General features: G+C 39.9%; 1 protein-coding gene across 1 annotated transcript in view; it reads right to left on the bottom strand.

Moving 5' to 3' along the window:
* Nucleotides 1-22,100, bottom strand: part of LOC109030132 (uncharacterized) — a 135,432-nt gene that overhangs the window by 82,830 nt on the left and 30,502 nt on the right. The window contains exons 5-6 of the mRNA XM_072303131.1: nt 21,599-21,890; nt 4,646-4,980 (exon numbers count right to left, since the gene is read on the bottom strand). Of these exons, the coding sequence (XP_072159232.1) occupies nt 4,646-4,980; nt 21,599-21,890 (627 nt within the window). The remainder of the gene's footprint in view (nt 1-4,645; nt 4,981-21,598; nt 21,891-22,100) is intronic.

The raw sequence follows: 22,100 nt of genomic DNA, 5'->3' as shown, positions 1-22,100 counted from the left end.
ATGGTTGGTTCGCCGTCTGGTTCGATTCTGTTCCTGACGATAACGATCGGACAAGCTTGCTCTTTGTAGGGTCTCCGCGTGCTCGCCTTTATTGAGTGCTGCATGATTGGAAGGCAATGTCCTAGTCAAGTAACTTTTTGACATTTAAAAACGCCTTCATTTAAGAATAATACTACAGCACATTACCAAGACGTAAAAATAGTTGCATCATCAAGTATTCTTCAAATTGGGGTTTGGAATGACTGATTGGAATAATATGATTTTTAAAAACCTGGAACATTATTTTCTAAAAGTTACATAATTGCAGGGTTTGGAGGACATGGCACGTAAATGCAGTTTTTTAAAAAATTTAGGTATTAATTATTTTAATTAAAACTACTCTTGATGCATATTCTTGAAAAATTCGCTCCATAATTCCAATTTTTAAACAACGAAGAATCAGTTTGAATTTTCTTTCCACCATAAAGATCTTTGTGATTTCCTCCAATGAAAATTACAAATTTGCTAAATACTATTCTAACTTGAGCACTTTTTAACCAGCCTCCTCCTACTGCAAAAATTACCGAGACATACCGACAAAACCATCGTGGAGGCTTCTTCAATGTTAATCTCCCGTCGCGTTGGTAAGGCGCAATGATGCAACTATTCGTACTCTCCGGAACGCGGGAGGTATCACGTCACAATTGAAGGCGTTTTCAAATCTGCCAAGTTTAGATATCGGAACTGTCGTGCCGCATCTACTTCGATGCATAAGATCGATGGAATTACAGATCTTAAGAGTTAATGCAACATTCCTGCACACATATCCTTGTTTCAAAGCTCATTTGCTTAAACGCATCAAAAAGTCAGTTTAAACTTTCTTCCTGTCTTAAGAATCCATGTAATTTCGAAACTTCAAACACGTGTTTCTCAAAATAGCAAAAACTGCACTTATGCGCCTTGTCTTCCAAGCCCCTCAATGGAGATGTTGCATGTGTGAGGAATTTGCGATTTGACAACTGATTCTCATGTAAAAGTTCGCGAGAAACACGATGGTGCCACTGGTTTTCTCTGAAATCAACTCCCAAGCTCAAAAGAAGCTCTCAAGTTGAGGCCAGAATGGAGGGGATATCCCACGCTATCCTGAGAGTCCACATCTACATCAAGACAAACTCTCCACGCAAAGATAGGAGGAAATACATTGACAGGGCTACCACTTTACTTGGGGACTCCACAACTGAAAATACGGCAGCCCTGTCAATGTATTTGCTCCCTATCTTTGCATGGAGAGTTTGTTTCGATAAGGCGTTTTTAAAATCTGCCAAATTTAGATATCGGAACTGTCGTGCCGCATCTAGTTCGATGCACAAGATCGATGGAATAATGCATCTTAAAAGTTAATGCAACATTCAAATTGTTTGCAATGTTTCAAATTTGCTCATTTGCTTAAAAGCATAAAAAAGTCAGTTTAAAGTTTCTTCCCGTCATAGGGATTCATGTAATTTCAAAACTTCAAACACACGTATTTCTCAAAATATCAAAAACTGCACTAACGCGCGGACTTCAGGACTTCAGGAGTGACAAAGGAATAAACATAGAACACGAACAAGAAATAAAGAAAAAACAAGGCCTGCGTAGAGGCTTCATCAGTGTTAATCTTCCGTCGCGTTCGTAAGGCGCAATGATACAACTATTCGTACTCTCCGGAATGCGGGAGGTATCACGCCACATTTGAAGGCGTTTTCAAATCTGCCAAGTTTAGATATCGGGACTGTCTTCCCGCATCTTTTTCGAAGCGCACAACACTGAAAAAACGAGATTAGGGCTGGGCCCTAGAATTGCTTCACCTCCACCGCCACAGGGGCAGGCCCTGCGGGGGTAAGGCCCAGCCCTACCTGGACAGGGTGCAGCTCTTACCAGGTAGGGCTGAACCCTGAAGTAGGTAGATTTGGGCTCTACGCGCGCCGGGCCTGCCCCTATGGCGGTGGAGGTGAAGCAATTTTACCTACCCGGTTAGGGCTGGGACCTTCGGTGCAGGTACCAGCCCTAAACTCGTTTTTTCCGTGAAGATCGATGGAATTACAGATCTTAAGAGTTAATGCAACATTTCTGCACACATACCCTTGTGTCAAATTGTTTCTATTATGACTTTTGTTAGCCCCCAACATCCGATTCTACCTTCTTTAACCATCCAATGAAACATTTCTTGAAGGACCACTAAACAAGGTAGGAAATTAAGCATTCTGATACATGTTTTTTAATCAAAATTTCACGTCAATTATGATTCGCACATCGAAAATGACCAAAATTAACTCCTAACCGAGATATTTAATGTATCTCAACGCGTGAATTCAATCCTCCCACTCATGAAAACGCAATTGTCTGCAAGAGTCGAGTTGCATACCAAACGTTACAGTGGCGGTCTCTGCAATATGAAAGTATGGCAACCTCAATCTTGACGTTTTGGCTCAGCTGTGGCAAATTGTTTACATTTTGAACAATGAAGGGTAAGAAGAATGCTCGATTGAGAAACCTGCCAAAACCGTTGTAAGGCGCGATTTGACCTACATAGAGTATTGGCGTTTCTTGTGACCGGGCTATTCAAATTTACTATAACCAATGTATAATAAAAACGATAATATCTTAGTTAGGAGTATAATTCAGTGATTTTCAATGTAAGAATCGTGTTCTACGTGAAATTTTGGTTAAGAAACATTCATCAGAATAGGTACCTAAATTCGTACCCCGTCTACTGCTCCATGACAACGTGAGCCAAATATGGTCTTCTAAAAAAAGGAGCTGCGGGTTGATTGTTGAAATTTTTGGAAAAAATCCATAGACAAACAGAACATAATAAGTATGGAGCGATCCTATTGCTTAATTTAGGTTGTTCTTGTAGACTGAGGGGGTAAATGATGGACTGACTAATGCTGTCATGCTAAGGAAAAACGCCGTATGAGCACTATGAGCCTTTAAACATTACCATTGTACCTTAAAAAACGAATCTATTGGGAAAATTGGAATATTTTTCTGCCAAGTTTTCAGACGATTTTGTTTGCAGTTCAATCTAAAATACGTGTATCTGAAATTGTCAGGGCAAAATACGCATAACTTCTCTCACAAATACATGTTGTATCCGGGGTAATTTATTGGCACCTCTCAAATGTTCATATAGCGTTTTTTTCTCAGCACGGCAGAATGGGTTTCATATGGATTGCCGTTTGTCTATTGCCTACTTCCTTCGTCTACGGCGGCAACCACCTGCTTCCACCAATAGGATACCTTTCGTCTTCTTTGTCTATAGTATTATCGATAAATTTCAACACTGGAAAAAAAACACATTGGATCTAGAGTCCAGACTCTTGAAAACAGCGACAAGAAAATATACTCTTGATTCGATCAGATTTTTGCTTAAATCAAAAGGAAATCCGCTCAAATTAAGAGGCTTGGTTCTTGATTTAAGCTTAAATCTGATTGAATCAAGAGTATTTATTCTTGTCGATGTTTTTAAGAGTCTGGACTCTAGATCCAATGTGTTTTTTTTCCCAGTGCGGCCGGACATGAAATTTTTGACTAAAAATGCAAGTTTTTATGTTTATTTCGTCACATTATAAACTAAAAGGGATGCTTCTAAAGGAAAATTTCACGAAAAAACCGATGGAACCACTTTTAGAACCTCAATGTTTGTATAGACGGAGTTATAAGCGTTTAAAGTTTCCAAATTAAGAGGCTTGGTTCTTGATTTAAGCAAAAATCCGATTGAATCGAGAGTATTTTTTCTTGTCGATGTTTTCAAGAGTCTGGACTCTAGATCCAAGGTTACAGGACTTTTGGTCCAATTTTTTTTGTCCATAAATTTTTTCGTCCAATTTATTTTGTCCACGACTTTTTGCCCTTGAAATCTGGTCCAAGTTAAATTCGTCCTGGTAAATAGTTAGTCCTACGCATTTGTTCCTCCAGTGGTATTAGGTCACATTTCTGTGGTCCAGTAAGGTAAAAGAGTTATGTCCAAAACTCACGTCCAATGAGGCCGTTACAGCTATTTCCTTTCAGATTTCAGCTACTTTCAGTCATCGTCTGAGTCTTCTTCGTCCGAGTCCGGTGGATCTGCGCGTGGCGTGTGCAACTTGAGGTGGTACGCACATGCTCGGAGGTACTTCTTAAGTGAGTTCGTGAAAATAATAAATAAATAATAATAAAAATAAATAAATACTAAAAATTTTAAAATAACCTCTTCGATGTTTTTTCTTTCGATGTTGGGATTAAATTTAAGGGTCTCCATAGCTACGAAATAAATTGATCTTAACGCCAATTGATTCACACGCCACGCGCAGATCCACCGGACTCGGACGAAGAAGACTCAGACGATGACTGAAAGTAGCTGAAAGCTGAAAGGAAGTAGCTGAAACGGCCTCATTGGACGTGAGTTTTGGACATAACTTTTTTACCTTACTGGACCACAGAAATGTGACCTAATACCACTGGACGAACAAATGCGTAGGACTAACTATTTACCAGGACGAATTTAACTTGGACCAGATTTCAAGGACAAAAAGTCGTGGACAAAATAAATTGGACGAAAAAATTTGTGGACAAAAAAAATTGGACCAAAAGTCCTATAACCAGATCCAATGTGTTTTTTCCAGTGTTGAGGATGTGATCTCACCTTGAGTTTTTTGTGGTTGTTGGTGTTGCGGGCGTAGAGGTCGGACTGGGAGCGAATGGAGACGAGCTGGCCGCGGGGTTGTCGGACGACGATGAGGGCGTGCTTCCCGGGTGGGACGTCGTGCTGGCGGACAGCGTAGTAGCAGGTGAGGTTCCTCGGGTAGAGGCCCGGCCAGTTGGGCGACTGGAGCCGGCAGTTCTTCGTGTTGCAGTCGTTGAAGATCCGCGAGCAGTAGGTCCCCGAGATGAGGTCGCCCAGGTAGTACGGCTCCGGAGGGGAAGGCTCCACTAGCAGCTCCGTGTCCGTCGAGTCGTTTTGGGATTGGAGCACTTCGTCTGCAACAAAGGATACGCTCTCTCAGAAACTGAACCGTACACGCTCATATAGAAATGTAACACCGTGAAAATGGAGATTTTGCAGATGTCTGCAATTTGATGAATTGGACTGCATTTTGCAATTTGGAACTATAAATTCTGGATCTTCTGGAAAAATACTTATAGGCACAGGGAAACAAATGGCAACAATGGCAAATGTTGTTTTTAAATCGGGTTAAAATTTATAATTCCAAATTGCAAAATGTAGTTCAATTTCGTATTTAAGTGGAAACAACGGAGTGAACTGAACACGAGGATACCCTTAATTCATGAATTGAAAAATTATTGGAGAAGACACGAAAAAATGAGCTAATTTGCTAAAAAATACATGTGTTTAAATGGGAAATGCTGCCAGATGGCGTCACTAGGCGGTGCATTTTCTCAATTGTAAATCTGTTTTTAACCTATTTTCCACGTCAGAAAAAATTATAAAAAATACTGTGAAATCAGCTCTTCGAAGTCTCTCAGATAAAGCAATGCGAAAATGGCGTGCAAATTCTCCACTCCGGAAAATTTGGTGTGTGAAATTTAATGAAATTTGAAAAATTTATGGGGAATTGTCTGGGCCCCGGAGCTAAATTCGCGCTTCATTACGTACTTCATTCGTAACTTCATTATTTAACGCATTTTTTTGGCATTTTTACCCCCCTCCCCTCCCCCAATCCCTTGTAACTCGTTTGAGACGTCGTAGGCTCCCTCGACCCCTCTCCCCCAAGAGCGTTACGTAATTTAGGAACGGCCCCTCATACTGCCATACTAAGGAAGATCGCCGTATGAACCTTTAGGCGTTGTCATATTTCCGTAGATAAAACGTAAATTTCTTGGTAAATTTATGAATATTTTCCTCCTAATTTTTCAGATAATTTAGTCCTTTATTTTTCCTAAAGATTTTGAAAATCTAAAGGAAAATTATTCCTACCTTTCCTAAAAATGAATATTTATCGAAGGAAATTCGGCAACTCTCGAATGTTCATACGGCGTTCTTCCTTAGCACGTCAGTATAGTATAGCGCCCGCCGACCACCAATCCTAGGAAAACGCGGCAGGCAGCGTTCCCCTGGAAGGTAATATCAGTTGCTTTACACCTTCACGAAGAAGCAATGGGCAGGCCGTCGAGCGAAAGATTCAAAACCCACCAGTGGATATTCGTCTTGCCGGGGCCGGGGGGGGGGAGGGGGACGAGGGGGGGGGGTGTCGGCGGGTGTGCAGAAAACCCTAATTCGATTTGGATCGCGGCCGCCAACGTGACTCGCCCCGCAACGACCCCGGAGGGACCGGCTCCCTTGTCACTCCCGGAAACCCACTCTCTATCACCTTGCCGATTCTATTTCCGGTTCCGGCACACGACACGCTGCACAGTGCGGCATCCTCATGGACGATGCGGACAAAAGTCGGTATAAGACATCTAACTTTAAATAATGAAGGTACTAGCACCGACATATCACTAAGCGCGCAATGGCGCCTACAAACCTAACAGGAATACTTCACGCATTGCGCAATGCGTGAAGTATCCTGTTAGGTTTGTAGGCGCCGATGCGCGTCTTGAGCTAACCGGCCTCTTTCCGCACGATGCGGCACCCTCGTGGACAATGCGGACAAAAGTCCGTAAAAGACACTTGACTTTAAATAATGAAGATAGCAGACGACGTAGAGAAACCCTTTGGCACTATATTAACCCACTAGAGGAATAAGAAAATTTCATATCTCAGAATGGTTTGCGTGCTTTTCGAGAAAAGTTCATTTGAGTAGGCAACCTCGAATCAGCCCTATGTTAACAATGTAAAAGCAACGTGAAACACCCAAACTTTAACTTCCAATATCTCTAATAGTTGCGAAAAGTCGTAAGATCTTTTCGGTGAAATTGAAGTTAGATATCTGAAGATTAAGAAAATGTCAACTACCCAGAGTATTCTGCGTTTCAAGCGAGAAATCTTTATTTGAAGTTGACGTCTTCTTCCCGTGTATTTCTTATGGACCAGTGATTCTCGACGCATTTCCCGCCCATACTTTCTACCCGAATTCGAAATAGTTCTGAGCGAAAAATTTGAAAATGAACCATCATTTTGAGTCAGAATTGTCTTTAAGATGACAAACTCCCGAAAAATATACAGATGTCGGGTTATTACTTTTTGATTTTCGTTCACAGAGGGCCGCACTGTGCGCCGCCCCGAATCCCGGAGAAAGGGAAGACGCTCGGGAAAGCGAATGGTGTTCGGATGAGAGTCGCATGTGAGAAAAGGAGGCAAAGGGGCACTTGTTATTCTCCGATGTTGCTCACGAACTCGATAAATTTGAATTTCCTGTATTTGATGTGGTCGTGACGAAATAGATGTTGTGTAGCGGCGACCGCGGCGCACTGAATCTGAGGCAAATTGCAACAATGTTGTTTAGCGGCACCCCAAGTCGTGGATAGCGAGGAAAATGGCGAATAAAGGTTGAATCATACTGGTTCTGTACACATATAAGGCCTTGTCTCCACGGGACGTTTTCATGGGATTTTTCCCAAGTTCGAATCGCAGGAATGAAACTTCTGGGATTTTTCCCAGTTACCGTCTCCACGGGACGGGGCTCTTTGCAGTCCTGCGACTAGTTTGCGCGGGAAGATAAATTAGTTAAAGTCGAGTATTTGACCGGAATTAAAATAATAATTGCACTCAATTGACAATTAGACACATGTTTTAGCTAAACAAACATGAACAATGTAGTAATGAATAAAATATCGCACAATTCGTTTTCACTTATTTTTCTTCTCTCAGTGGGTCTAGGGGTACAAGTACCATACTTGGTACTGGGAAAAATATTGATTAACTCAATATTTTTCCCAATTTCGTAAGTGGGATTTTTCCCTGGGACAAATCTCGCGAAACGGCTCGTGGAGACAAGGCCTCAGTGATAAGAGAGGAAAAACAACACAATAGCCCGAATTTAGAACGATAAAATGCAGTTATTAAAAAACAAATTAGTATACATAGGGTGTCCCAAAAGTACCCGGACTGGTTCTGTAACCTCAAAACTAAGATAGATACAGACATGATCTTGGTTTCATTTTAAAGATCAACTCAATATATATCGACCAAGATCAGCTTGATCGCATAATAATTGACCGAGTTATGGCAATTTGAAATCAGTGAGGAAAGTTTACCCCTACGGTTTTTATGGAAGATTTTTCGCTTTACCAGGATTCAAAAAGTTAATATTCGTATCCGCCATCCTTCGAATCTTCCATAACTTCCTTTTGCGTTTCAAAGTACCGTCCATCAAACCGAATGCACTTTACATGCGCTCTTGCCACTTATCCAACATTGTTTTCCCGAATTTTTCCTCTGGGATGGCGTTTAAAAAGTTCTGAACTGCATTCTGGATTTCGGTCTTCGATTCGAATCCTCGTCCGCGAAGCTCCTTTTTAAGCGTAGGAAACATCCAAAAATCACATGAAGCCAAGTCAGGGCTATAAGGGGGATGAGAGATTGTTTCAACTCCATTTTTACTCATAAATTCACGTGTTAAGTTCGATGTGTGAGGCCACGTATTGTCTTGATGGAGTATCCACGAAGCTTTCAAGTCCGACCGTTTCCGGGAGATGTATGCATTCTCAACTCCTTTAGCACTTTGCAGTAATACGCACTGTCAACTGTTGTGTTTAGTGGTACAAAATGTTGATAAATGACACCTCAAAAATCAAAAAACACAATAAGCATCACTTTACAGACCGATTCTTCGATTTACGGCGATGAAGAATCTTCCATAAAAACCGTAGGGGTAAACTTTCCTCACAGATTTCAAATTGCCATAACTTAGTCAATTTTTATTCGATTGAGCTGATCTTAGTCTTCATCGATAGGTATTGAGTTGATCCATAAAATGAAACCAAGATCATGTCCATCTATCCTAGTTTTGAAGTTACAGATCTAGTCCGGGTACTTTTGGGACACCCTATGTACAAGGCTGAGAAAGAGGATAAACGCAACCAAGGCGTTTCAGGCGAATTACATTCTTGTTTGAATTTTTTTGAATTTTTAGCTTTTTCCCCGTTGAGAATGGGCATGCAATTGGCTCGAAACGTCCTGGTTGTGTTAATTATTTCTTTTAGCCTTGTATACCAATTTGATTTTTTTATTTATTGTATTTTACACGTATTAGGATCTCATTGATTTGCAATGTAACTGTGAATTCATTACCGGATCAAGTGCTGCCTCCAATGCACTCGCTTGGCCTGGGTAGATAATCGCAAGCTATCTGTTGTGGCGCAAAGAACTCAATGAATTGTCATCACGAAGAATGAAAAAACTGCGATCAAAACTGATATTCCACGTTTTATGATGTCATGAAACTTTGTGAAACTTCATGAAAAATCAAGGAGTTCCACAATAATTTAAAATTAATCCCCATCTTTCGGCCCAATAATTGATCAAGTATTATTTTTGAAACATTTTTTTTTCCCTCTTCGTCCTTCCTAGTTTGAGACATTGCTGACTTCCGTTCATATTTTATTGTTTTTGGTAAACCATTCGAACGAAAGAATTCTGTGAAAACATCGTCCCAAGGCACACAAGTTTTTTTGCTATGATACATAGTTTCCAAAAAATGTAAAATGGCGTTTACGGCGTTTTTGCAATGCACGACAGTAATGTATTCTATCCTATCTGGGAATGAAAAATTTGACTAGATATATAAATGGACTCTTTCATAATTTCAGGGTGCTTTTTCATCGCGGCCTCAATTTTAAGAGCTTCTTCATGAGCTTGGGAATTGATGTTAGAGAAAACAAATGGCATAATCGCATTTCTCGCGAAATGTTTGCATAAGTTAGAATAATTAAATCGCAAATCCCTGCATTGTGCGAGAGCTCCATTACCCCCTCTCCCCTCCCCAAATGACGCATTTAGATCAAAAAGTATACTACCGTGCTAAGGGAGAACGCCGTATGAACACTCAAGAGTTGCCAGATTTTCTTCGATAAAATGTTTATTATTGAGAAATGTTATTAATATTTTTTCTTGACATTTTTAGGAACTACATGTGAAATTGCGAACAAAATTACCTTCAAAATTGGAAGGAAAGTATTTATAAATTAACCAGAAAATTCGTGTTTTATCAAAAGAGATTTGGCAACGCCTAAAGGTTTATAGGCGTTTTTCCTTGCCACGGCAGTATATTTCCAGGGTGCAACACAAAGTTTAAAAAAATAGAAATCATTCCCTTTAAAATTAAATCTAGTCACGCTGGCCAAAGGGTTTGGCGTGGATGGGTGGACTAGACTTTCCCTCTGGGAATTGACAGCAATCCGTGAGCGCTGAACTCTCAAAGCAGCTCTATTTCACTCTAGAATGAGACATAAACGAGTACTCACGTAGAATTTATTTACACTGAAAAAAGTGAAGATACAAATGGAAGACGGAGTTACCTAATAAATTAGAAAAAAAAGTTGCCGGAACAAAGGGCCAAGAAAATTGCAATTTTAAAACACTCGAGACCATCGTACATCAAATACTTTGTGAGAGCGAAGTTTTTGTCAGAATATTGATTTTGCGCCGAACAGGTAAAAATATGAATGTAAGGTCAAACCATCAAAAGATATTTGATTAAACCTAGTGCCTTAACTGGTGCTCTCTCGTGCGGTATGCATTACAGACACTTGTATTGAGAAATAGCGTCTTGATAATGTTTTTAGCGTGCCTCGGTAATCTCATAGCACTTGCCAGAATGCTTCGTAAAGGCGTGCAAAGCAAAAGGTACAGGCCACGAAATTTTGGAAATGCACACGTGATTTCTACTTTACGGATGTCTTGCTCAAACAACCCTTTTTTCAGTGGAATTACGAGAATTAAGGACGGGGGCCCTCACGAGGGCTAGTCCCTCCCCAGAAAATTGTAATCGTATGATGTCATTTTTCCTTTTTCACACGCGGAGAAGGTGTGGGTCCACTGGAGAGTTTGCACGCAAATTTTTTATTGCTTCATAGATTGGAGAGTGCTTAAAGAGCTGATTTCACAGTATTTCTTAGGCCTTCTCCACACGAGCGCGGTTCGCGGAACTTATTTCGAGGAACTTGTTCCCGGAACAAGTTTTAGCTGAGCTGAAAATTTATTCCTCCTAAACCCGGAACTTCCCCCGCACTACAGCTTCTACATATGTTTCTTTTGATGTGAATTTGTTTGTATTTGTTTTTTACGTCCTTTACATGTCTTGAAATTTATTTTTGTTACTTTGGCGGCCGTAATAATCTATTATTTTGCAATATTTGGTTCCGGTTCCAGTTTGGGCGAACTCGTGTGGACAGCATCCCTCCTTTCAAGGAGCAAGTTCCGGGAACCGAGCAGTTCGTCGAATAAGTTCCTCGAACCACGCTCGTGTGGACAGGGCCTTATAATTTTTTTTCTGATATGGGAAAGAGTATAAAGATAAATATATAAATGAAGAGATGCAGCGCCGAGCGACTTCATCTAGTGGTATTTCCCACTTAAGCACATGTATTCCAGCAGATTAGATCATTTTGTCATAGCTCCTTGAATCATTTTTCAATTTATGAACCAAGGGTAATCGGGCAATTCACTCAGTAGTTTCCACTTAATTAGTAAATTCATCAAATTTAAGACACCTATGCAAATTCTCTATTTCGACGGTGTAAGTCGGCAATCACAAGACTCGGTTTGTGAGGTGGAAGCTTCTTCAGTGTAAATCTACCATCGCGTTAGTAAGGCGCAATGATACAACTATTCGTACACTACGGAATGCGGTAGGTATCACGTCACGATTGAAGGCGTTTTCAAATCTGCGAAGCTAAGATATCGGAACTGTCGTGCCGCATCTAGTCCGATGCACAAGATCGATGGAATGAGGGATCTTAAGAGTTGACGCAACATTCCTGCACTCATATCGACGGTGTAAGTAGGTAATCATGTCACTCGATTTGGGGCGTCGCAGATTCCCTGTCATAATTTATTTTTTAAACAGAAAACTACACAACGGCAATTCTTCAAAACTGCCACACGTTTCCGTGCGAGGAAAATTCTGCTTAAACTTCAAGGAATGATGTCAATTTGTTCTCCTTTAAAAAAACAACATAAAGGCAGAGATTTTCAGACACCGCAAACTATATGTGATTGCAAACTTACGCCTAGTCGATTTGTTTGACTTCAATGCCTGAAATATAGTACATTATGCCATTTACTCGAGGTGAAATGCCAAAACCGTTTTAACAGCTCACCCACCAATCGGTAGGAAACATGTTCAATGTCAGAATTCGCTCGCTTCGACTCGCAAATCGACAGCACTTCCTGTCTGAGGCCGATCAAACTTTTGCGAAACCTTTTAGTTACCGAGCTCCGCAGAATGGGCCTTCGGACAGGAGAAATCCCGCCTTGAGCATGTGCTCAAAACTTGGGCGAAGTTCTCGCGGACGCCTCACGTTCGCGGTTGGATTCTTGAGAAGGAGGTTTCGGAAAAGAGGAAAAAATGAAAAGCGAAGGAGTTTGCTGGAAAAATAGCTGGAGGCAAAACTGCGGTAAGAGCACTTAAACAAGCACACAGAATAAATTTATTATCAACCTCGCAACGCGACGGTTTGTCGGGAACTCCAAGTTTCCTTCCTCTCAAAGTGCTGGGGAGGGGCGGGCGGCTGAATGAGAGGGTCCGCGGGTCCCCGCTCTGATTTATTTCTTTTAATTTGCGAGTGTTTTGCACGCTGGAGCCGAAAATATTCGCAGGGGTCCGTGGCGGACAAAAGCCAAGAGGGAGATTAGTAAATAGCTTGCTAGCTAACGAATGTGAAAATGGTCGATTTTCTTTTCAATAACGCAAACACATGAAAATAGCCCGAATAATTAACTAAAATACACAAGAATAACGAGTATTCAAAGCTAAAAAACAACAACAAATCATAGAGCTTGGGACGTTTCAACTCCTCCCTCAACAAGGAAACCAATATATATTAAAAATTATTATTTGGCGATAATTTCACATTTTGTAATGACTTAATGGGGATGGATGTATTTTGATTTTTGTAATTTTTTATAGTATATTTTTGTTTCCGGTTAAGGAGGGGGTACGAAACACCCCAAAACGTCCGGCCTTATATTTTGTTGTTTTTTAGTCTTGGTTACCCGTTTTTCTTGTGGCTTTTAGTTCTTTTCAATATTAACTTCCTATTTAAGGCGGTTGTCTTTCATAGGATGGAATTTACAGAAATTCCAGGAATGAAAGGTCGGGTTGGTAAGCGTTCCATACATATATTTCCTGGGCTTCAATTGATGCTTTTAAAGCGTTCTACTTTCTATATTGGGAATTGTTTGAAGCATCATGACATGTATTGCTCAACGCAAGCACGAAAATAAAAATGAAGTGTTAAATTTACAGCATAACACAACTTTATGGAAATAGGGGTGATTTTCGAAGGCATTTTTGTAATATTTTAATTTAAAATATTACGGCGAAAATATTACAGGGCTGGTAATTTATTGATGTCAAGTCGTAATTTTTCGTATTTTATGCTGAGAAAGGTCAACTCTACCATGTTTCTCGCATTGAAGTCTTTACGATTCAGCACACAATAATGAGCCAAGGCGTCGTGATATAGTTACTTCAAGAAAATGTTTAAATTACACTTACAAAATCTGAGCATTGCAAGCATTTCTTTTATTTTATTTCCTCTCAGTGTGTATTACTGACATAATTTTACATTTTCGAGCACGGGAAAAAACTAGAAAGTCACGGAATGGAAGTAACTTTAGAGGCGGATTATGGACGTACATTTTTTCGATTACAGTAGCCGAGGAGAGATTTTACATGTAAAAAAGATTCTCTCGGATATCCCAATGGTAGTGATTATCTCGAATAGGTCGGACTCATCCGAATAAATGTCCGCATTTCTGTTCAAACGACTAGGCGTTTTCTGATAGTACGCATCGGACGCTCCGCACCTCGATAAGGAAAAAAGCACGAGCTCTATATTTTTAGATGGAGTTGCCACAAATCACAACAATTGTCTTTTTTACTAACTGAACCATCAGACTATGCGAAAAGGACATCGCAGGTTTTAAAGGCTTTCATAACGAAAGATACAGAGAAATATAGCTATTTTAATGTCCCGGCAATACTATCATTCTTAAATGAATTATGTTTCGTGCGTTTCAGATATTTTTTATGATTAGTCCATTGCTACACGATTAACAGACAGTAGACAGTAAGTATATCTCAACTTACACTATCAGAAACTATAGATTTTTCGTTTGAGCTGAGTTTGAAAATTCAAACTCTGAAAATGTAATTTTATTTGGACTGACCGACAGATACAACTATTTGAGCGCCGCGGTAAAGTGGTATGGTATCGTTCCTAATTGAAGGCGTTTTAATTTTTAAAAACTTCCGCTCACTACATCCTGCATAATTCCGTAAGGACCCTTTTCCCGTGGGAGGTCGCAGATAAATCTTTCGATCTTGAAAAGGTTACAAAGAGGAGGTCGTCGCGGTTAAACTCGGCAACAATGTTGATAAATTACGACAATAAGGAATTGAACGTCCCAAAAAGTAAAATATATATGTCATTACTGACTTAAATTTTCGGGAAAAGTTGGACTCTGAAAATGAAATCTAAGTTGGATTAACCCTAAGATACAACTACTTTAACGCTGTGGTTTTGTATCATTTCTAATTGAAGGTGTTTTAATTTTTATGAAGTTTCACTCGCTAGCAGCTCCTGCAAGTTCGCACAGTCCCTTTCCGGCGGCGGTCGCAGATAAATCTTTCGATTTTGAAAAGGTTACAACTTGCACTAACCCAAAGATACAACTATTTGAACGCCACGGTAACGTGGTATGGTATCATTCCTAATTGAAGGCATTTTAATTTTTAATAAAATCCACTCGCTAGCTCCTGCAAGTCCGTACGGCCCTTTTCCTTTGGACGTTCACAGATAAATCTTTCGACCATAAAAGAATACAACTTGGACTGACCCACAAATTCAACTATTACTATAAGAATATACTAGTTTTTGGTAGTACCATTGCCGATGCAAAGCCTCGGTACGGAGAAAACTGAGGGATACAACTATTTGAACGTCCCTGTAACGTGGTATGGTATCATTTCTAATTGAAGGCGTTTTAACTTTTAAGAAGTTTCACTCGCTAGTTCCTGCAAGTTCGTACTACCCCGTTTTCCTTTGGACGGTCACAGATAAATCTTTCGACCATGAAAAGAATACAACTTGGACTGACCAACACATTCAACTATTACTATAAGAATATACTAAATATACTAGTTTTTGGTAGTACCATTGCCGATGCAAAGCCTCGGAACGGAGAAAACTGAGGGATACAACTATTTGAACGTCCCTGTAACGTGGTATGGTATCACTTCTAATTGAAGGCGTTTTATTTTTTAAGAAGTTTCACTCGCTAGCTCCTGCGACCCCTTTTCCCGCGAACGGCCGGAGATAAATCTTTCTATCTTGAAAAAGTTACGATGAGGGGGTTGTTTGTAAAACTCGGCAACGATGTTTGCTCGGTAACAAATGTGTTTTCAAAACGATGGGTCGTTAAACTGTCCGGTTATATTACATCAGTCTCTCGCGTCACGGGTGAACGCGCCCGAAACGGAGCCCGGGCGGCCGCGCCGTAATAAAGATAACGATGTCGGAATGCCCGAGTTAATTTTCGGGCACGCACCGAATGCGTCGGCCGACAATGATATCAGTATGGAGGCGAATATCGATATTTTCCCATTTGAAGCTATGGTAAAGAATCGATTATACAGGTGTTTGTTGTGAACACCCTGTTTATCGATCCTTTTCCGTAGGTTTAAATGGCAGATCAATCGATATATGGCAAAGCATGCTACTCTACTGAATGATATCCCTGTTCGGTGGATCTGGGTTCCCCAGGGACTGTAGCCCATCCCGAGTGGACTTAGTTCTCGATCCGAGTGAATCCCTCACACGCGTTTCCATTCGGAACAGCGACGTGACGTACTTTGCGATATATCGATTGATCTGCCATTTAAACCTATGGAAAAGGATCGATAAACAGGGTATACCTTAATAATCGATTCTTTACCATAGCTTCAAATGGGAAAATACAGATAATCGATCTTTCACGCCTCGTCACTGGTCGCGAGCGGACCCTTCTCGTATCAACGTGCAGGCATTCTTGCGAAATTAATCTACTTAAAGCCGTAGAGATTCTGCACGGAAAAAAACAGTGCGACCATTGAGTATTACCAGGCGAAAAAAAGTTCGCGGAGATATCTCCTATTTTTTGTTGATCTATAAACTGATAAAAACCGAGGAGTGGCATTCGATGCCGGAGACTATGGTTGAGTTTTCTTGGAAATTCACATATGATTAATCTCACGCGCACAGAAAAAAATTCAGACACGACACTTGAAAATAGCAAGCAGGCTGTATCACAACACATTAATTTGGAAAATCATTGCCGGACAGTAACTAAGTACTTAATACATATCCTTAAGGTGATTCGATGGACGCTATATTTTGTGTCAGAACGACATGCGATATATCGTATCGATTGGTTCTATTTTTTCAGTTACTCGTCATTTTTCTCAAATTTTGAGATCGCAATTCAGCTGTCGGGAGACTAAATATTTCACTGACCAAATCTGACAGACAGATTTAACGTAATATAGGGGTGTTTTTTTTAGAGAAAAAATGTCACATTCGAGTGCAGTTTCAATATCAGTATAATTGTCAGTCTCCTGACAGTAAAATTGCAATCTCAAAATTCAAGGAAAATGACAAGTAGCTGAAAAAATGGAACTAATCGATGCGATATATCGCATGCCGATTTGTCACAAAATACAGCGTCTATCAAATCACCTTAATAACCGTCCTTAAAAGGATCAATTTTAAAGATTTATGATAATTCATACTTTTTTATTAATTCGTTATAATTGAAATTCGATAAATACGTAATTATTAGAGATCCAAAGCAATCTGTGTACCCCAAGCGGTTGTAGAGCGATGAAAAGAAGTGCAGGTTTGCACGGCATGATTGGAACTGCGCTTTGGACGGTCTACAATAAATCAAATTGTGACCGGCTCTGGAAAACGACCTTATTCTTCAAAAACATTTTCTAAGAGTGGCAATCTACGCGAACATGTTCGAAATTGGCAAAATTGAGTTATCCTAAGGAGGCGCTCTCTTTTAGTCTTCGGAACAAGCTTCACGCTGTGCTCGTTCATTTCATAAGGATAGAGACTTTTCCCCATGTTTCCTGATAGATTTTCATTCACACCTCAGACTCACTTTGTTTCGAAAATTTATCGATTATGATTTCAAACCAAAATTCTTCGATTTCAATTCCTTCAATACAAATTAAAAATTGGCTAAATACTATTCTAACTTGAGCACTTTTTAACTATGCGGCCCGGACTGCAAAAATGAGTAAGGAATCAACCCCACAACCAACCCACAACACCAACAACCCATCAACAAGGCCATCGTGGAGGCTTCTTCAATGTTAATCTTCCGTCGCGTTGGTAAGGTGCAATGATACAACTATTCGTACTCTCCGGAATACTGGAGGTATCACGTCACAATTGAAGGCGTTTTCAAATCTGCCATCTGAAGAGTCAATGCAACATTTCTGCACACATATCCTGGTTTCAAAATTGCTAATTTATAGCTTCTGTTAGCCCATAAAATCGAATATCACCTTCCTTAAACCTTTTTAGACACCGCAAACGAGATATATGATTGCGCACTTACGCCGTCGATATCATGATATGTAATGTGTTCTGTGAAAGAGAACTTCAGGTTATTATTATGAGAGTTTAAAGAGGACCAAAAAAAATTTTTTTTCATTGAAAATTGTGAACTTCTTTTTTCGATTCTCAATAGCAAGAGTCCAAACCATATGCTCTATAAAACTATTTGAGCCGGTTTAATCCCAACAACTTAGCTACAAATCACACTTAATTACCGCCAACAGGACCCTAGGTCCCTGGCTGTTTCATTTTAAGTAAAGTCTCCCAAAATTATTTTCTCAACCGTTTTTTTTTTTTTTTTTTTTTTTTTTTTTTTTTTTTTTTTTCTTGAAGATCTTTAGCAAGTGAATGTTTCAATATCTTTTCTCCTCCCAAAAACTGGCATTAACAGCCCGAATACCCTCTACGTAAGTAGGCAAAGACTTCATTTTCAAAATTTTCATCTGATATCCTTTTCCATAGTCCGTATTACACATAAAAACTCTGCGATTGTATGTCGGATTGCTCGGAATTCCTCCCCCTTATTGCTCTTTGAAACCCAAAACCAATTACCCCATCTGAGTTCCTTATAAAACAGAGCGGCTCTTATATTTTTGCCTCTCCATTCAAAGAGAGTTCATTACGGCAGATTATGGATCTCAGTAATGAAACGATTAGGGCACATGACTCGGGCGCGTGAATTTTGCCTCCAATTATTATTTCCGCGAAGCGAGATTAGTAATTCCACTCTCATGAATATTTAAATCTCTGCCTCTGACCGGGTAGCTTGCTATGATTTAGGATTGGAGCATTACGATTATTTTTCTGTGAAATACTCCCGCAGAGGGAGCGTGTAATCGAATGTTAACAGTGGCGGAGCGTGCTAAGCGATGTATCGATTGATATGCCGTTCAAGTCTATGAAAAAAGATCGATAGCAGGGCATTCGCAATAATCACCATAATAATCGATTCTTTACCATAGCTTCAAATGGGGTAACATCGATAGGCGATTATCACACCCCGCCACTGGGGCCTAAATTAAACCCCCTGAAATGTCATGATGATGCAAGCAGCAATTACGGTTGATTGATGGCGACCTGAAGTTCCAATATGGTCGAAAGCGTTTTCCCTCCTCTAAAATTCAGTTCAGAGAAATGCGTAGGCGTTAAAATAAGCTGCGATGGAAAGATTTGAAATACGATGATCGAAGTCGCATTTATTAATGCGATAATTTATGTCCGCTCGCAGTTCTTAAAGTTTTCATACTTGTATTAGATGAAAATTAAAATTTTAGTGCAACTTTCTGATTTTATTTAGCCCTCTTTAGGCCCTCATTGGCGTCTGAAGATCCAATCGAAAAAAACCCGCCTGAGAGGGTTTTCAAAGCTATGTTTTTTTTAGAATAATGATTTTTTTTCCTAGAGAAAAAACTTTGTAAGTATTTCCTGGAACGTCCATTAAAGTTTGTTTGAACATTAGTCATTTTAAACATCAGAAAATTGAGTCTAAAATGTTACGATGGATAATCGAAGTACTTTTTGTAATATCCATTTGAATTCCCTGTGCTTTATTGGACATGGAAGCTTGGCATTTGGAGTGATCTTTTTATCGCTATTTTATTGATTTAAATCATTAAAATACGAGTCGATGACTAATGCAGTTGTCACATTCTGGCTCGGGGGCTTAATGAATAAAACTAGCTGATGTTGTTTCTGTAAGAATAGACAGGCGTTGAAATGGGACTTTTTCACTGACTGATCATGTCATGTCTGCATTTCTTACCACGAACAGGTGACTTTCCGTGCAATTTCCCTTTTTCCCATTTGACGCATATCGACGGTGAAACTACCAAACCACGTATCTCGGTTTGCGACGTCGCAGACTTCCTGTCATACTTTATTTTTTAAATGAAAAACTACTCAACAGCAATCCTTTAAAACTGCCGCGATTTTTCTTCTCTGTGCGAAGAGAATCCTGCATAAGCTTCAAGGAATGATGTCAATTTGTTCTCCTTTAAAAGAAAATAACATAAAAGCGGAGATTTTCAGACACCGCAAATGAGATATGTGATTGCGGACTTACGCCGTCGATATATTCCTTGCCTTTGCGGAGAAATTTTGACGTGATGTAGAGGTGGCCTCTCAGGAAAGCTTGATTTATCCCCTCAATTACGATCTCAACTTAGGGAACTTTTTTTGACGTTTTGAGTTTGTTCCAAAGATACATGGTGGCACCATCATGTTTCGTGCAATATTTTACGTAAGAAAAAAGTACGTTATAATTACAAATTTCCTACACGTGGAAGAGCTCCATTCGACGCTAAAACGGGAAGATCAACGTACTGCCGTCCAATGCTATAGAGAAAGAAATGAGGTATTTGCATCTTGAGGACTGTGTACTCTGTGACGTAGGTCGATACAACCTGGTCAGCAAAATCCGAAATTCAAAGTATGAAAAACGGACCATAACGTCCGATTTTTTTTCTTAAATCAACTCATGATATGATTTCAAACACTTTATGTTGAATGCATTTTGCCCATAAACTACACTGTTTCCAAGAAAATCGACGATAAAAGTCGCCGTACCGACCTACGTCATCAAAAAAAGCGCTTAGCCGATAGGCAGCGCTTTTTTATTTCGACTTGCCTCTTAGGTACTAGTATACTAGTGCTAATTCGTTTAAATGGCGCACCAGCTCATCGATGTGTAGGCTTTTTGGGGGGGTCCATTTTTAAAATAAATAAAGCTATGAAAAGCGTATTTTATGCTTTTAACGTAATGCGCAGGTAGTTTCGAGCGTTTGTCTATAAGAAAATTTCTTAGCGGTAGAGTAATTCTTATCGAAATTGATCGTTGAACTCAAATGAAGCCTTAAAAAAACGCGCCTGATGAGCTCAACGGTTGCTATCATTTTCGGGAAACAAAAATACGCGTTTACGGTTTCCTTGGTAACCTTTGTTTGCTATCAGCTGATGTTTTATTTCCATTTCCCAGCCAAGTCGACGGAGTTTATACTTCCTTTCTTCACTAAATACATCGACTAACACCTGAGCGCTTTTCTAATAAGACAGTATTAGAACTTTCCCGCTTGTTTTTTGGATTGTTGTGCCAATTTCTTCTTACTTGCAAGTGTGGAATATGAGCTCATTAGTGCGATTTCCTTAAAAGTTGAGGACTCGGCTTCAAAGGCTCGGCCTTTGTGAAGAAACCTACAATCACGCAAGAGTTGGCAAGTAGCGAGTGAAACTTCTAAAAAATTAAAACGCCTTCAAATAGAGATGATACCATACCACATTACCGCGAAGTTCAAATAGTTGTATCTCTCGATTTGCTCTGTTCCGAAGCTTTGAATCGGCAGTTGAATTGCCAAAAAACAGTGATATTCTTGTCCAATATTCTGATAGTTCTACTCGAATTTCTGAATCTTAGATTCTCTATTTGTAATCATAAAAGGGACACTAGTCCACGAAGGCAATCTTTTCAGCAGTGCGATTTTTGTTGAGCTGGGTCCAAAACTCGGTTTATTTTTTATTTTGAAAGAAAACTCTCTGTAGTGTCCTTATAATGAAATTTAGTTAACGTTTATGCTAAAAATGGATTAAAATACTTATTATGATCTGAAAAATTTTTACCTTGAAGGGTGAGGTTGGTAGATTAGAATTTTAAATGCCTTTTTCCGATACAAAATTTTTTAAACATTTTCCTGCCTTAGGTTAGGGGTGGTTGTTTTATTTCCATTCTCCAGCCAAGTCGACGGAGTTTATCCTTCCTTTCTTCACTAAATACATTTACTAATACCTGAGCGCTTTTCGAATACGACAGTATTAGAACTTTTCCGCTTCTTTTTTCTCTACGGTCCAATGCAACGTTCTTAAGACTCACTTGTGGTGTAGGATCCGCCGTATCTGACTACGGCCTCGTGGGTGGGGAGCATCTTGTAGGTGAGTCGGAAGTCGAAGTTGTAGCCGGTTTGATTCTTGGAGAGCCTGAGGAGTCGCACAATGACCTTTAGGGTGTCCGTCTCGCTGAAGTAGTGCGCCGGGGCCCACGAGGTCCCACACCAGTCCCCGCCCACGCTCGGACGGTCCGCTTCCAGGACCTTCATGTTCCCGTCCGGACAACCGTTCGTCGTGAACGACGTGAACCGACCCAACGTGAAGCTATCGAATGTCAACTGGTAACAAGAAAAAAAAACCAATATGAAATTTATCAAAGTCAGCGAACATTGTAATGCAATGTCTGAAGGTAGTAGCACTAAATATATAGGAGTTTGGGTTGTAGCCGAGTGCTAGAAATAATGCAAAAAATGTAAGTGTTTTTTGAAAACATTTTTTGCATTATTTCTAGCACTTGGCTGCAACCCAAACTCCTATATGAAATTTAT

This window comes from Bemisia tabaci, chromosome 8, assembly GCF_918797505.1.
Source record: "Bemisia tabaci chromosome 8, PGI_BMITA_v3".
Lineage (NCBI taxonomy): Eukaryota > Metazoa > Arthropoda > Insecta > Hemiptera > Aleyrodidae > Bemisia > Bemisia tabaci.
The sequence above is the reverse complement of the archived record's forward strand: the minus strand, read 5'-3'. Positions and strand labels throughout refer to the sequence as shown.